Raw genomic sequence first — 16,436 nt, 5'->3', positions numbered from 1 at the left:
CCCCCCCACCTGTTACCCCTGCAACTGACACCAACTTCACCTTATGACATCTATTCAAATCATCCTTCTTTCAGGGTACGGGTAACAAGGGCGTAGGGAAGCCGCCTCTATGCCAGATTAAGCGGGATGCCTGAACAGATAAAAAGTGTTTTATGGCCCTTCTTAACTTTAATCTCTGGCTTGCAGGTCTTTGCAAAGTATAATGAAAGACCTACAAATTACAGCTGTAGAGCTGTGGGATGGGGAAGGGGTAGAGGAGTTCAAAAAAGCTTAACATGTTGACCGAATGGAAGAGAATGATTGTAATATAAAAGAAAAAATAAGTTAGAGGCAAATATAAAGAAATAGCTTGAAAGAAAAAAGAAAAATGCAAAGAAGAACAGAAAGAAGAACAGCTAAAAGGAACTAGGATGGAACATAGGCACCAAAGAAGAATGGAAAGAAGGACAGAAAGGGAAAAAGAATGGGAGGGGGAAGAAAGGGATGAAACTTGGAAAAAGGGGTAGGAGTAAGAAACAAAGAAATAAAAAGGGGAGGAGAGAAAGAAGAAAGCTGAAAATAGAATGAAATATTGGAAAGAAATGAGAGACGGGTGGAAGGTAGGTAGAAGGAAAGAAAAATTGTTAGCAAATCGAAGGAATTCAAGAAGAAAGAGGGATAATAGAAAAGAGAATGGAAGTACAGCAGATGATAAAAAGAAAGAAAGGAACAAGCATATGAGAACGGGACAACGAAAAGGAAAGATGGAAAGCAGGAAGAAAAATTAAGCATGATTATAAAGACAGAGAGTCCCAAAGACACCTGAAAGAAGAATTGACAGAACAAAAGAACGATGGTAAACGGAATGAGAGGAGAATGAAAATGGAGAAAAGAAAGAAATAGAAAGTAGGAAAGAAAGATGAAGAGAAAAACAAAATAATAAATCCAAGAAAGAAATAAGTGAATGCAGGTAAATGTGCAGTTTTTCACCACATTCTTTTCAAATCATGCTGTAAAAATGCATCCATCTGAAGCTTTTTCCTCTGAGCAACAATGCCAACTATCACCTTAATAGAAAGGGTCGGGATCGCCCACACTGCTAGGGCATTTCGTTTCATATTGCTCAAAGTGGGGGTATTTATTTGTTCTGGCTACTTACTTGACTGTTAAACTCTGCTAGCAGTCTGTTCAGGAAAGAGTCCCGACCCCAAGCATCCAAATTTCTGTACCTACAATGCTGCTTCATTTGGGGATTTTGTATCCAGGTCAGCTGAGGGCAACACACAAAGCCACTCAACTACTAACAAATACTTCCCCTATAAATACCAACGCAACCACATGCTAAATTTAATCCCGTAACCAGTAACAGTTACCTTTTACAAGGCCTCCCTGAGGTATTAACCATAAGCATTTGCTTTGCAGTGAGATGCAGGCTGTGTTTGGCACGAGAAAAATTTCAACAAGCATTGGCATAGCCAATAGGTCTCGCTTTTGGGACCTTATAAGTATTTAGTTATGCAGCACAATATCCTTGGTGCAACAACATCAACTGTTGCATGGCTAAGCACTTATAAGGTCCGAAAGACGAGACCTATTGGCTATGCCAATTCTTGTTTTAATTTATCACTGCAAGTGCCATCCACAAATTTGGAACAGATAAATAAAAAAATTAAAAATGGCGGTTGTGTCATGCTATATGCATGAGCATGTGTGGTGACTCATGCACACGCATATGTCATCATGTTGGTCTACCATACCATCATACACGTTCATGCGTGTGTACACATCATCCAAAATGCGTTAACCAGTCAAATATGCTAGACCAGATGGGTTTGCCGATGCTTATTTTTAGTTAGCTTCTTGAAAGAAATGGCTTCTTGAGTACTTCATAACAACCTTTACTCTGCCTGCCATGATACACATCATAAAATGTATTAGTGTAGTAATCAGAAAAACATTATCAGACGCCTAATCCTTTCCATGTTTACTTTTTTTTATATCTTGAATGCCTCATCTGTACCTTAGGGCGAACTACACAATTTTGCATAAGTGATGTGAAGCTTTAAGTCAGTTTTTCTACTGACCATCAAGTGTAAACAAGAGTGCTTCACTTTTAATGTTAAAAGTAAAGCGCGGGTGCCGCGATTATAGCAAAAGTAAAGAAATAGAAAATAACATATATTTCTTTACCTTTGCTATAATCGCGGCACCCGCGCTTCACTTTTAATGTTAAAAGTAAAGCGCGCGTGCAGGAGAAGGGAGGGTGTGTAGGGGAGGGGATTCACGTGCTGAAAGACAGATGGCAGCTGTGCACGTCGCGCGTCCAAAGATTTGTATATGGAACTGAGAAAGATCCCACATCTTCATTTACGATTAAACAATCCCTTAAAATGGAGGGCTTCCACACTAGGGGATCAGTTTTGATATTGGTGGCGTTAATAGCTGCAAAACCCATAGACACAGTTAGCTGTGTGAGTCCTCAGGCACAAAAGACCACAATTGCATCATGCAGGTCATCATAAGGTTTTTCTCTGTGTCTTGTGCTGAGGGTAAGCAAGAGCTAAATCTCTACATGAGGGGCAACAAATACAATAAAAGATGGTCCATGGTGGCAATGCGCTCAACAGGTAAAGTTACCACTCAGCTCATTGATGCTTTGAATGGTCTTTTCTTCTACAGCCCTGCTCTGTTCTCTTGTGAGAGGGTGTATAGGCCTACACCAACATATTCCTTTGGCTGGTTATGGGCAAGGTCAACAGTGACAGAGAGGTAAGTCACCAAATCTTTACTGATGCTACAGCCCCCGTTTCAGAACGAAAGCAGAAGGCACCATGCAACTAAACATTCAGGAAGAGCCGCAGCACAGAGGTCTGAGGCGTGTAACGCAGTGATTCTTAACCTGGGGTTTGTGAATCCCTGGGGGTCTACGACTCCAACTCAGGGGGTCCATGACTGTTTAGAAAATTAATATATATTAGCAGATTAACAAAGTAACACAGTGCATATACATAAAAGGCAAAACTGAAGATTGAACAGTTTAAAACGCTCTGTAAATGTCATTGAATTTGAAATAGGAGGCTAAATATGAAGGTAGTATCCATTACCTTGATGTGTGGGAGCACAGCAGATACAGCAAACAGCATCTAGTATGGGCGCCTGGTGACCTCAATTGAAACACTGGAATGTGCCGGCAAAAACAGATCATGTATTATGAGGAAAACTGACCAAGTGATATGCTAGAGTCTAGCATATCACTCTGTCTTTTAGAAGTTACATTACATTATGAAAAGCTCCAATAGTCTCATTAATATTTCAATGTTTTGTTTGTTAATTAAATGAAATATTTCATAACTTGTGTATTTGCTTGATGTATACTTGTTTTTCTATATTTTTAAATTGTTTTGATGTTCAATGATAGAGATTGCTAAGACAGGGGATCCTATCTTCCAATAGTGATTTGGAGGTGGTCCACAGACGTCAAAGGGTTTAGAACTATTGATAATGCTCACTTGAGCTACAATGGAACTCGCGCTTATGTCTCTATTGGGCAACCACCCACATCAGTGTCAGTGCATTTTTAAATATGTATTTCAGAGATCCCCTTCTCATCAGGGCTTCTGGGATGGGCAGGTCTTAGCTTCTTTCTAATAATCCATCTGGCACTCGTGTAAACTATGTTTATGTTGGTTTTGTCCACTATTATTGTGTGCTGCTTCCTCCCAGTGTTTTGTCTCGAAACACTATCTCTGAATAAGTAAATTAGGAGAAAATGGGGTTTCCACTTCCAGGTTGGAGGCGCGCACAAATATACTTAGACCTCCAACCTGGAAGTGGGAACCCCATTTTCTCCTAATTTACTTATTCAGAGATAGTGTTTCGAGACAAAACACTGGGAGGAAGCAGCACACAATAACAGTGGACAAAACCAACATAAACATAGTTTACACGAGTGCCAGATGGATTATTAGAAAGAGTTCTTCAAATTGTCTACCCCCCATCGTGAGCACCACAAAGATGAATCTCGAAGAAATTGCGCAAATCACTAAAAATAAAGCAGAAACTTTAGCTTACAGTCCTGGGGAAGCCGAACAAATATATGGACTGATAAAGGAAACTAGAGCTTTCAGCCCTCAATTGAGCACAGTGAATCAGCTATTGAAACAACTAGAGTATGTCAGTAAACGTGAAATTAATCAGTGTCTACACGCAACAACTTTAATTCATTACCACAGAAACCAACGCATCCCTAGAGGCCTCAGAATAGCCTTAAAACCCATGCTATGCAGGAGTAATAAAGCTTTCCTCAATAAATGGTACCAGATACTCAATAAATGCAGCTTGGATCTGATTTTATTGATCGTCGAGGAGCTTTCTAAAGAGTTAAAAACATTGGAAGAAGAGCTTGAGGGAATTAAGCACGAACTCAACACGCACGAAGATTTGGCAACAACATTGGAAGACATTAACAAGAAACTGGATAGATATTCTAAAGAAATAGAGGACAGAAAGATTAAGAAATATAAAAGAGACACTATAGATTATAAATTAGAAGAAGTTTATAGTTGGGCGGATGTGTATAATCAGAGAAACTGGCAAAAACCACAAACCAATGTAAGCTCGTCACAAGAAAGTGTTGTATCCGAATCAGAGACCGCACAAAATAGGAGACCAATTGGTAAAAACGCATAAACTGAGCGTAGAGATCAACAAACCAAGGTAACTTTTTTAGAGACCAGTCCGGCCGCAAACAACGCTCCTTCGACATCTGTAATAAAGGGAGATCTCCAAAAACAAGGAGGGGAAAAAGAAAAAACAAAGGAAACGGAGACAGAACGAGAATTGCGATCAGCCAAAAAGAAGACAACCTTGTCATAAACATATCAGACACACAATTAACAACAGCCCAAACTAACCTTCTGAATAAAGGTTTCACTTTTGTGCCAGTTTACAAGTCAAATCCTCAGGAAACGGAAAATTCTGTTTTTAAATTTTTGCGTACATTGCGCTTAAAATTTTTTTTCTCCAACCTTCCACTGCCAGATAAGCCTGAGAGTACCACGAAAGAATTCAGAGTTAAGAGCACATTCTGTGCTCCTACCTCACATAAGACTATCGACGCGTATGAGAGAGTTATCACCACTGAGATGAAGAAAATCAATTATTCAGGTGGCACCAAAAGTAACTTCTCCAAGAAAGAATGGAATACCTTGAGATCTTTGAAAGAAATGACGAACATTACCATACAGAAGGCGGATAAGGGGGGAGCCCTAGTGGTGATGAACACGGAATTCTACATGGAGAGTGTACGTACACATCTACAGGATGCCAACAGGCATCGTAAATTGGAGCAAGACCCCACTGATACTTACGCAGAAACATTGAAAATGATCTTGGAAAAAGCACTTGAGATGAAATGAATAACGGAAAAGACATACCATTTTTTGAACATAAAGTATCCAAGGAGACCTCAATTTTACATGCTCCCGAAAATACACAAGCATGCCACCAGACCACCTTTCAGACCAATAGTGTCCGCTTGCGGATCAATTTCTGAACCTTTAGGACAATATTTAGATTGGTTCATGCAACCGTTGGTACAGAATTGGAGCACCCACATTAAGGACACTACTGCATTTTTGAACTTATTGAATAACGTTGAAATTCCAGTGAATGAGGAGATATGGTTGTATTCTATTGATGTAACATCTTTGTACACTTCTATCCCTCACAATGAGGGGCTAGAAGCTATGGAATGGAGTCTACTGGAGAATGAGGTCACAGGGACAGATAAGACATTCATGTTGGAACTACTACACTTTGCACTATTCCATAGCTACCTGGAATGGGATAATGAATTTTACGAACAATGCCGTGGAACTTCCATGGGTTTTGCGGGGGCACCATCCTACGCAAATACCTTCATGGCGAAGTTCGAAAATGATCATATACTGAATAACCCAGAATGGACAAGTGGCATCATGGTACTTAAAAGATATATAGACGATATCTTTATAATCTGGAGAGAAGCTAAAGAAAAACTTGTTGAGAACATCTATGTCTTGAATCATCTACATGAAAGGATCAAATTCACTCACCAAATGGACAAAAATGAATTGGCATTTCTGGATGTAAAAATAACCATAAAGGATGGTCAAATAAGCACCAATGTACACATCAAAGATACTGATAGGAATAGTGGTCTTCATTATGAAAGTTTTCATCATCATTCACTGAAGACACATTTACCTTTGTCTCAATTTATTCGTTACAAAAGGATTACATCAGATCCAAATGACTTGTCCTCCACTATCGATATGCAGATCCAAAAATACACGAAACGCGGATATCCAAAAACTGTACTCCAGGAGTCAAAAACTAAAGTCTTATCCATGAGCAGAGAGTCTTTACTTAAAAAGAAAGAAAAAACAGATAAAAAACTTACAGTGTGTGTATTGAAGTACTCAGTGCAAACTGTTCAGATCACAACAATCATGAAAAAGCATTGGTCTCTTATTACAGAGGAACCGGACCTGCAATCACTAGTCGCTAACCAAATCACGTTTGCTTATAAAAGATCTAAAAATTTGAAGGAATTAATAAAGAGCCAAAACACTAAGAGTGAGAATATTACACACAAGGGAATGAGAAGATGTGAAAATTGCACGCATTGCAACAATGTGATAACTGGCCAACATTTTACGCATCCTATGACTGGGAAAAAGATTCCCTTATTTCATTCAAGCACCTGCGACACTAGAGGAGTAATCTATGGCATAAAGTGTCCTTGCGGGAAGTTGTACATAGGACAAACGGAGCGTAAGATAAAAGTAAGAATAACTGAACACAAAAGTAATATCAGGAATAAGAATCAGAAGTCTACACTGGCCATTCATTGGATGGAAGCAGGTCATAACATCTCACAGCTACGATTTACTGTATTGGAAGTGATTAAACCACACCCAGCTATGGATGTGCACAAACAAAGACTTAAAGCAGAATATTTCTGGATCAGAAAAATGGACAGCATGCAACCGTCAGGAATTAATGACAGGATAGAATTATCCTGTTTTCTTTGAACAGTAAATGAGGAGAGGGATATTGCATTCCTGCATGAACATGATACACTATTATCCCAATTCAAAATGGCTGAACTTGTAATACTACCTTGTAATTACATTCTCGATTGGTTTTCCATGAAAATATTGTTTATATAGGGTTCCAAAATCATTTTATATTACTGTGCTTGATATACGCTAGTTAAAATTTATGTTTTCATTATGAAACGATTTCTGAATATTTGAGTGTTTATAAGGTGTAATGTTACCGTTGACAATCACCGATGCGATTATAAAGTATCTAGGAAGCTTAGCAGTGTCAAACGAATGTTTATTAAATCGTTTATTAAATCGTTTTTGCACTGATCGGGACCAACCACGGTACCGCGATTGGACCAATCAGTTATCAAATAAATAGTGAGGTTACGCCGAGGTTTACAAACCCGATTCTGATTGGAAGACTGAGACGCGGGAGGCTTTTTCACACGGAAGTAAGTGCTCAATGCGGAACACTATCAGAGTACCGCTACGATATTACTGTTGTAGTAACCTGGGAAGTTTTTTACGATTAAAATAGGCTCACAAGCTGGTTTCATTATGCAACTAAATGCTGACAGAAAAACATTGTAAAACACGAAGGATTTGAGCGCACTGTTTTATAACAAACACTGCATGAGCAAAATATTATCAATAGTGGCTTTATCACCGCCGTAGAAAACATGAGCACTTGTTTTTTTCAACTAAAATCGTTATATCGCAGGTGACCTTTACAATTTGATTTTTTTTTTAGAGTGATACCGTTGGAACCAATTTGATCTAGATAGTTTAGTATTTCATTATGTTTTATGGACCCCTGAGGAAGGGTCATTTTTTGACCCGAAATGCATTGGGTTGTTGTGAAAATGTAATATATTGACGTCTCAGCAAAGAAGGAATTTGTGAAAAACAAAGAACGTCATTAAGAATGAAATAAAATACAATGGATTTTGAATCAGATTGAAACTTTGTAAGAATCTTAATTGAAAGTATTGAACTGGAAGTAGACCTGATAGGTCTAAGTATATTTGTGCGCGCCTCCAACCTGGAAGTGGAAACCCCATTTTCTCCTAATTTACTTATTCAGGTCTTAGCTTCCTCTTAGAATGCATTGTGGTTGCTGGTGCTGAAGTGTAACTAGGTGGGTACACTCCACAGGCTTGTTCTTTGGGGAAAACATGTGTATTCACTCAGCTAGGATACAGGAACAAAGGACGCAGAGAAGGCGACGATGTGGGGGATGGGACCACTAGCTTTGTTGCTTTTTGGAGGCAGCAGCCATGCTCCATGTTGCACTTCCCTTCTAATGCTAAAATAATCTTGGTGATCCGTCTTTAGTAAATGTAATGACAGCTGCCCTGAAGAAGATTGTGGTCATTCTTCCTTCTGCAGTAGTTCTGATGACTGTAAGAATTATTGCAAGAACCCTGAACATGTTTGTAAACAGTCCCTATACTTAAACAAGCAGAGAGCCTCCATTTGACACACATTAGTTACAAGGAGAGGTCAGTAGGCATTACCTCTGGATGCAATTACTGCACATCAAAAAATATAAGATACTGTCTACAATCCAGTGGAGGAGGACAACTCTGCCTCCAGATGACCAGGTGGGGGGACCAATTTAGGGTCACCTATTCTTAGGCATCCCTAATGATGTCTCTAAGGAGCACTCAGTTGGCAATTTAGGTGATCCTTCGGAATTGGGGGGCCCACAATATGTGCCGAACATTGAAAAATGCAGGGGAAATTCCATAATAAAAGAAGGAATGATGGTGATGGAGTAGCTGCAGAGGTGGGCGTGGATGTTTATTTGTACAGTCATTCTGTGAGTGTGAGGAAAGGACAACCAGAACAGAGGGAAAGAGGCACCCTAAGAGGAAGAGACTATCAACTCATTCATGCACAAATTCAGCCAACCATGTCAACAACACCCATCTATAATCTATTCACCCACCCACACTCATACATTTATATTTTCACCTAACCACATCCATAAGTTTATATATACAAGCACAAATATTGATGTATTTATCCAAGAATCCACCAACACCCATGCATTCATCCATACACAACCACTCATCTGATGCTGTCAGGGATGCCATATTCTAGTATTCTCTCTCTTGGATTCAGATGGCGCGTTGCTTTATCCCATGTCACAGAGCGAGCTGTTAGATTAATAGAATTTGCGTTTTCTAGATACAAATCAATCGTTGATTTCCTCATTCGCCACCACCATGGGGCCTTCAGAGGGAACTGTTCCTCACAGTAACTGTAAACACTCATCATTCAACTCAGCTTTAAAATAGGATTGCCTATGGTCCCATCCTCAGCATAAGTCTAATGGTCAACAAGGCATATCAATAAAAGAATTACTTACTGACTGATTTCCTGTTTGTTCAGAAACGTCAGCTCCTACAAAACAAAGTATATAGGCGTTATGCTATACATCGGTCTCTCTTTGACAACATTCGTTTTGCCATGGGTAGCATTATGCTTGACATTGGCCATTTATACAGCAGCTGCTCATTGTATTCTTTCACATACTTTCTTTAATTCTAATTTAAAAGCCTGCTGGTTTGAGTGTAGGGATGACCGTTTAGGTGTTAAAGGCCTGCACCTCAAACCATGGTGAGACACATCTGACCCACTGCAGGCCAATAGTGAGCTAAGTTTCAAATGCAACTAACGAATCCCTCGCATTTAAAAGCAGATCACTGTTGTATCAAGGCCCGAGGCAGCCTTCCAGTGCCGCCTCTCGCACTTACTCCACATTTCTGTTTCACCACCTTCTGCAGTAGTGTCCTATTAAGCAGGCTCAATCCATGCAAAGGCTTTAGGACAACTACACAGGACAAATTTGCACACAATGAATCTAAATGGAACTCATTTACATAGTGGTGCTTAATCTGAAAATCGACATGATTTAGCCCTAGGGCCATATGTAGGTAGGGACACATTTACCACTTCATAAATACCGAATTTTACCGATTCGGTATTTATGAAGTGGTAAATGATATGTAGGTAATTGGTCGGTAAATATTACCGATTCGGAATAATTCGGTAATTACCGAATCGGTATTTACCGATTCGGTAATGAGGCATACCTTCCCATTGATGGGAAGGTATGCCTCATTACCGAATCGGTAAATACCGATTCGGTAATGGGGGGAACACATGCAAGGGTGGCAGGGTGTCACATTGACACCCTGTTGCACCCCTGAAACGGCCATGTGTGCACATGTGGCACACATACATGCCCTAAGGGCATGTATGTCTGCCACATTGCACACTTCTAAGCGCTTCAAAACGCTTAAACACATCCATTCATTATTTACCACCAACTAATAGTTGGTGGTAAATACCGACTCCAAAACACACCCACACACTCCCCCTACATCTCATTTCTGTATTCGGAATTTACCGAATCGGTAAAATTACCGATTCGGTAATTTTACCGATTCGGTAAATTACCGAATGCAGAAATGAGCCCCCTACATCTCAAAAGCCAAAATACCGGTCGGTAACGGTATAATTACCGAAAATCGGCCGTTACCGACCGGTATTCGGCTACCTACATGAGGCCCTAAATGTATCACCTCGTTTGACAAGTTTATCGGAAAACTTTAGGCTGCAAGGTTTTTGTGCTCAGAATTAAACAGATAATAAAAACTTAGCTATTGTAGAAACTAAAACATGCAATTAAATTTGAATAAAAATGCAAGAGAGACCAAATTGATACTATCACATAGAGCAGTTTTTATAAAGAGTATAGTAAAATGGACACTGGAGAGAGGGGGCCAACTATTACCATTTTGAAAGGCAGTAAAAACAAAGTAAATGTACAAGAAAGATGCATACAGGTGAAAAACCCTTCATCAGGTTGGAGAAAAGTCCAGTTTGTGTCAGTGAAGATTTCATTTCAGAACCTAGAAGTAAATCAGGTGGATCCAAAATTAGGTTCAATGTTGGGCTCTTGTTCCTTAGTTTCCTGTTGATCCACAGTGATCATTGAAGGTTCTGGTGTCCACAAACCCCACTGATGCAGACTTTATCTTTTACAATTCAGGAGTCACAACCACCTTTCACCATTTCCGATTTGAAGTCATGACCATTCCAGGACCTAACTTGTCACTCAGCCTTGAAAGGAAATTGTCCTCAATAATCTCACAAGGCTTTCTTATTGGATTGATAATAAAGTTCCCACCCATCCTTTACTCCCCTTTTCCATTCCTCTCACTTCACCCAAGACTATCATTTGGAGCGTCTGTGGGCTCTTGGTGGAAACGTATTCCTTTAGCTCCCTCTGTCGGCGTCTGCATTGCCTTGTAGTGTACTTTCATATGACTTTGTTACCTGTGTGATTCTCTGTGTTGATCTTCTGAGTCGATCTCCTGTTGAATTGTTGCTCTTGTTCCAAATTCTCTAGACTTAGATATGCTCACACTACTCGGCTCTTCCCTGAATCTCGCAATCATAGGCGTCCATTCATGAATCAAGGTAAACAACATCCGGCTTACAGGGGGCGCTCGAGAGCCCGACGGCAAGCTGGCTGCCACACTTTGAAGCTCTGCCGACCAAAGTGTTATATCCGTCATTTATCTGTCCCTTTTTGCCTTCTGGGACGCCTGGTGGCCGGGCAGGGCTTGCCTTGTGGGTGTGACATACCACGAGGGAACGCCACCCCTGGATCAGCGGCGCGCCCCTGAAGGCTATTGTCGAGACCTCCACTTGGACTCTCCTGGTTGTTCCTTGCTGTTTGGGCAGTGGCGGGGTAGACGCTGGTGCTTGGCTTTTGCTCTCACCACAGCTTCTGGACGGCCCTCGGCGCTGGGCTGTGGCTGCATCTGGCATACGCTGCTCCCTGTGGGCCACTCTGTGGTCCTGGGGACGGCGGCGCGCTGAGAGCCCACTCCTGACAGGTGCCACTGTGCGCTTGAAACTAGAGGCCACTGTATTGCCATTGCTGCGGACCACCCCCTAGGAGGGCAGGGGCCCCAGATTTCGGGTAAGGGGCCTGTTCCATCAGCTCTGCTTTGATTGACTGATTGCATTTAACAGACAATCCTTTTTAGTGAAATGTGCTTGCGTGGGGTGCTTTATTATATTTTTTCTATGTGAGGACTGTAGTTCGACGCTAGGGAGGCCTGTGCTCCCACCTATATCATCGAGCTCTCTTAGGTGCATCCACACATGTGGGGGTTGGCTCGCTCCCCTGGCTGTGCCCTGTGAAAGTTCTCCCTAGTGGGATGCACTGAATGACACAACTGCATTTTGGCTAAGACGGCGGGGACGGTGGGACGGGCTGACTCGTGGGGTGAGGAGGGGCCCACATATATCTTCAGCTTCTGAATTGAGGATTACATATCTTCACTCACCGGCATGTCCCGGCGGGAGGGGGCTGCCGCTCTGCTTGGACCGTCCTGGCAGTTGACCCTTCGGTGGCTGGTCTGCCACCCCCGCTGGACTTTTTCCGGTGATATGGCGGGACTGGACACTGCTGTCCATCTTCTTGGCTCCGCTTGAATGGCCTGACAGCTCTCATCTGTTTACTATCCCTTGGTGGAAGAGGCAAGATGGGTAAGACTGACCCCAAGCAGTCCAAGCTAGCGTTTGAGCAGCACAGACAGACCAGGGGGGTGAACCCCACACCTGAGAACTTCTAACTCGACCCACCTGAGGAGAACCTGTCTCCTCTAGAGCCAACCATCGGCACAATGTTTTTAGGCCTCAAGCATAGCCTCACCACTATAGACTCAAAAATTGATTAAATAGCAGACAGACTAGAATGCCTCAAGGATAAGGTAGATGGTCACGAGGGCTGCCTGGATCACTAGGAACAGCGGACGTCCGATCTTGATGATGGCCACCACAAGGCAAGGAAAAAACTCCTACAGATGGAAAGAGTGCTGGAGCCCATACGCAGTAAAAATAAAGATTTGGAGGTGCGATCCACATGAAACAACCTACGCATTAATGGAATCTCAGAGTCAAATGATATGGGTCAAATGGAAAATGATATCGAGTCAATGCTCACTCTCTTTTCGGGGAAGCCATGTTTACTCTGCTGGTGGTCGAGAGGGCACATAGATCTCTAGGTCCGAATGAGGCCTTTGCTGGGCATTCTTGTCGGACCGATTATAGCTCGATTACTACAGGCTACGGGATACCGCCTGAGGCTGGCACGAGATAAAATAACCCTCCAATACAAGGGCAATGTAATAACTCCTTTTCTGAACTACACGCTTGCCGTTCAGTCAGCCAGGCGCAACTTTGCACCTGTCAAGTGCTCACTGCAGAAAACCGATGCCTCTTACTCACTGATCTACCCCGCCGAGCTGAGAATCCATCACCAAGGCAAGACCCACTTTTTCACCAATTCCAAATTGTTTGTTAAGACCTTACCGTCTATCACCGGTGGCATCGAGACTGTAAATCGACATGCCTCAAATGGCCAACTGAGCGACGACTAATGATTTCTACTTGCTTGCCATCTCTCTGATCCTTTCCACCCTTTGCCAGGCACTGTAGGGCCTCGAGTTCACCCCTAAGGGATGTCTCGTATGCCATGCTTTTTGATATTCTGTTCTAGGATTTTTGTGGGGCGGGTTCATCTAGTCTGGCCCGATTGGAGGGCTTCGTAACACGTCAGAAGTGAAACTGCACACCAGTTCTTCATTGTTTACAATTTTATCAGTTTGATCTGTGCGTGCAGCCCGTACCGCGGTCTGCCCTTAATCCACGTGAGTAAGAAATCATCATAGATTTTCGGGAGTGGAACTTCACCCCGAGTCGGACGCACTGCCATTTAACTGCTGAATTGCATTGACGATACAATTGCTTAATCCATTTTGTCACTTTTCATTTTATTTTTCCAATGTTCAAAGTTCATTCCATTTTTCTCTGTCACAAGAAAGCCTTGCTATGTAATACAATTTCTGATGCTGCAGCTATGTCCATCCGGACCTTTATTCTGAAGCAGGAACTTTACATATCTCATCCTCAGTAGTGTTAAATACCCAATGCATTTCGGGCCTCATTTTTGCCCTTCATCAGGGGTACACTACAAGAAATTAAGCACCAATGTTAGATCTCAAGTTAAAACTTCACAGTATAACATATAGTACACATTTTGAATTACTCAAATCATGTTTAAACATTCCTACCATGATTAGCGTGCTCTCTCTAACACAACGCGTTTTTTAATGTTTCCTCCCCCTTCATTATTCTGACTCTATGATTGTAATAAAAAAACACAAATAGGCTTAACTCTACCATCACTCTTGCTTTTAACCCATCATTTTCGTACACAAATGGTTTCCTTAAGCTCTATCGTACCTGCCGTGCATGACCACGTTCTCCGATTGGAGGGCTGACATGAGAGGCGGGAGCTTACATGGGTTCTTTATCGCTGTTCAATGCACTGTTTCTACTGTTGTTGCTTCCTTCTCCCTCCCCTCCTGCACTCACTGTTGTCTTGAGGTCATTACACCCCAACTTAGACAGTCTTGTGTCCAGTGCTATCATTGCAATGCTGTGCTTCTAGATGAGTATAGTCAAATGCTTAACTTGGAATGTTAGAGGATTGAACAATGCACACAAAGCCAGACATGCTTCTGCATATTTACAGCGGCATAATATAGATATATGTATGCTCCAAGAACTACACCTTACTGATGCTACTAAATTGCGACTGCATGCAGGCTTGATTAGAGAATACCAAGTGTCGCTATATTCCAACTACGCACTTGAGGTGACACCACTTATCTGCAAAGGACTGTCATGGTGCACACAATGAGGTTGTGATGTACAATTAGCAGGCACACTGGGCGATCCCCTTCTCCATCTCATATCAATTTATTGTCCCAACTTTGATTGCCCTTATTTCTTCTCAGGGGTCTGGTGACTGGCGGGCATGCTGAGTCCCAGAGCGCTGTTGTGGGGTGGGTATTTCAATGTGGTAATGGACCCAATCGCTGATCAACACAGCACTACCAGGACACAGCACCCTGGAGCTGCTTCATTGCTTTCATTGCTCATGACTGACAATTGCCTGATAGATCTTTGGCGAGCTACTCACGGCTCTGACAAGGAGGGTATTTGTGTTACCACCACGCACAACATATGGTCCCTGTTAGACCTGTCAGCCCTTTGGCAGTTTCCTCCTCCTTTTTATTATTTTTGTCCCTTTTCCCCCCTCCTCATTTTTTCTGTCTACCTAACTATTGGGTGCTGATGTAGAGGTTCTGGGTGTCTTTTCCACATCACCTGAGGGAAAGATGCAAGGTGCTCCTCTGAGGAAAATAGATGAGGAAGGTGAGGGGCACAAAATGGTGGCTCCAACTGTCACCTCTGCACCTGGGCCATGACTGCCATGAGAGGTTCCGGAACCTTCTGGGCCCCTCTGGCAAGTCAGGCCCAAGGTGATAAATAGAGGTGGCAGGGGGGCAGCCATTTTAGGTGAGTGTGAGGCAGCAGGCTAGTCAGGAGTAAGGCACGTGAGTGGGGAGGTGGCTGCGCTGGACAAGGAATGGACAGATCTCAGGATTTGCCAGGGTATCTTCGTCAGTGACACCACCCTCAACCACCTGACCGGTCCCTGAACGCAGCCGGGACTTGGAGATCCCCGTACCAGAGAAGGTCTCAAGGTAGATTGAACCCCTGATTCACTGGACCTGGGAGTGAGACAACGCCGGGGGCCACCTACTCCCCGAACCCATTGTGCCTGGGATTACAGGACTGGCCGGGGGTGGCCAACCCCGTTTTGACAGATAGCAGAGGTGATCGTGCCCAAGCCCCGAGAGTCTATCCGGCCTCTGTCACTGTCCCCGTGTGGGATCCGGCACCCGTTAACCCCCCCTTTGTGTCTTTGGTGGGTGAAGAGTGGAACACAGCCCGCAGTAGGAGGACTGGGCTATATTGTCCAACCTTCCCGGAGCCTTCCTGGTAGAGCACAGTGCAGCGCCAGAACCCCCCCCCCCACTGCCCCGTAAAATACTCGCATCAAGTCCCTACCTGAAGTGGACCCCTTCGCCACCCCGTGATGGTGGAGTGGCCGGTGGTCCTCTGAATGGACTTGTGGTGGCCCGCAGGCTGAAAAAGTGAGGGGCCGGGAGTCGGCGAGGCCGCTGGAGGTCTAACGAGAGTCGCGTCAGGAAGCAGGCTGGAGAGGTGAGGGTCGGGCCCGGCCTGGAGGCCGCCGTCCTCCGATCACGTGAAGAGGGGCCGAAGCGCCGCCCTTCGCTGAGGAAAGTGAGGAAGCCTGCACATTGCCTTGGCGCTCAAGGGGGAAGTACGAGAACCAGCCGGGGCCCCCACTTAAGTTCATCGTGACGGGCTGTCAAGGAGCCGTAGCGAAGGGAGGGGGGA

At 43.2% G+C, this 16,436-nt stretch overlaps 1 protein-coding gene across 1 annotated transcript in view; it reads right to left on the bottom strand.

Annotated features, from left to right (window-relative positions):
• CIB4 (calcium and integrin binding family member 4) overlaps positions 1-16,436 on the bottom strand; it is a 364,792-nt gene that overhangs the window by 238,402 nt on the left and 109,954 nt on the right. Inside the window, exon 2 of the mRNA XM_085609419.1 lies at positions 9,448-9,482. Within this exon, the coding sequence (XP_085465545.1) occupies positions 9,448-9,482 (35 nt within the window). The remainder of the gene's footprint in view (positions 1-9,447; positions 9,483-16,436) is intronic.

The sequence above is a fragment of the Triturus cristatus genome, chromosome 6 (assembly GCF_964204655.1).
Source record: "Triturus cristatus chromosome 6, aTriCri1.1, whole genome shotgun sequence".
Lineage (NCBI taxonomy): Eukaryota > Metazoa > Chordata > Amphibia > Caudata > Salamandridae > Triturus > Triturus cristatus.
Note: the sequence above shows the minus strand (reverse complement) of the source record. Positions and strands in the feature narration are given on the sequence as shown.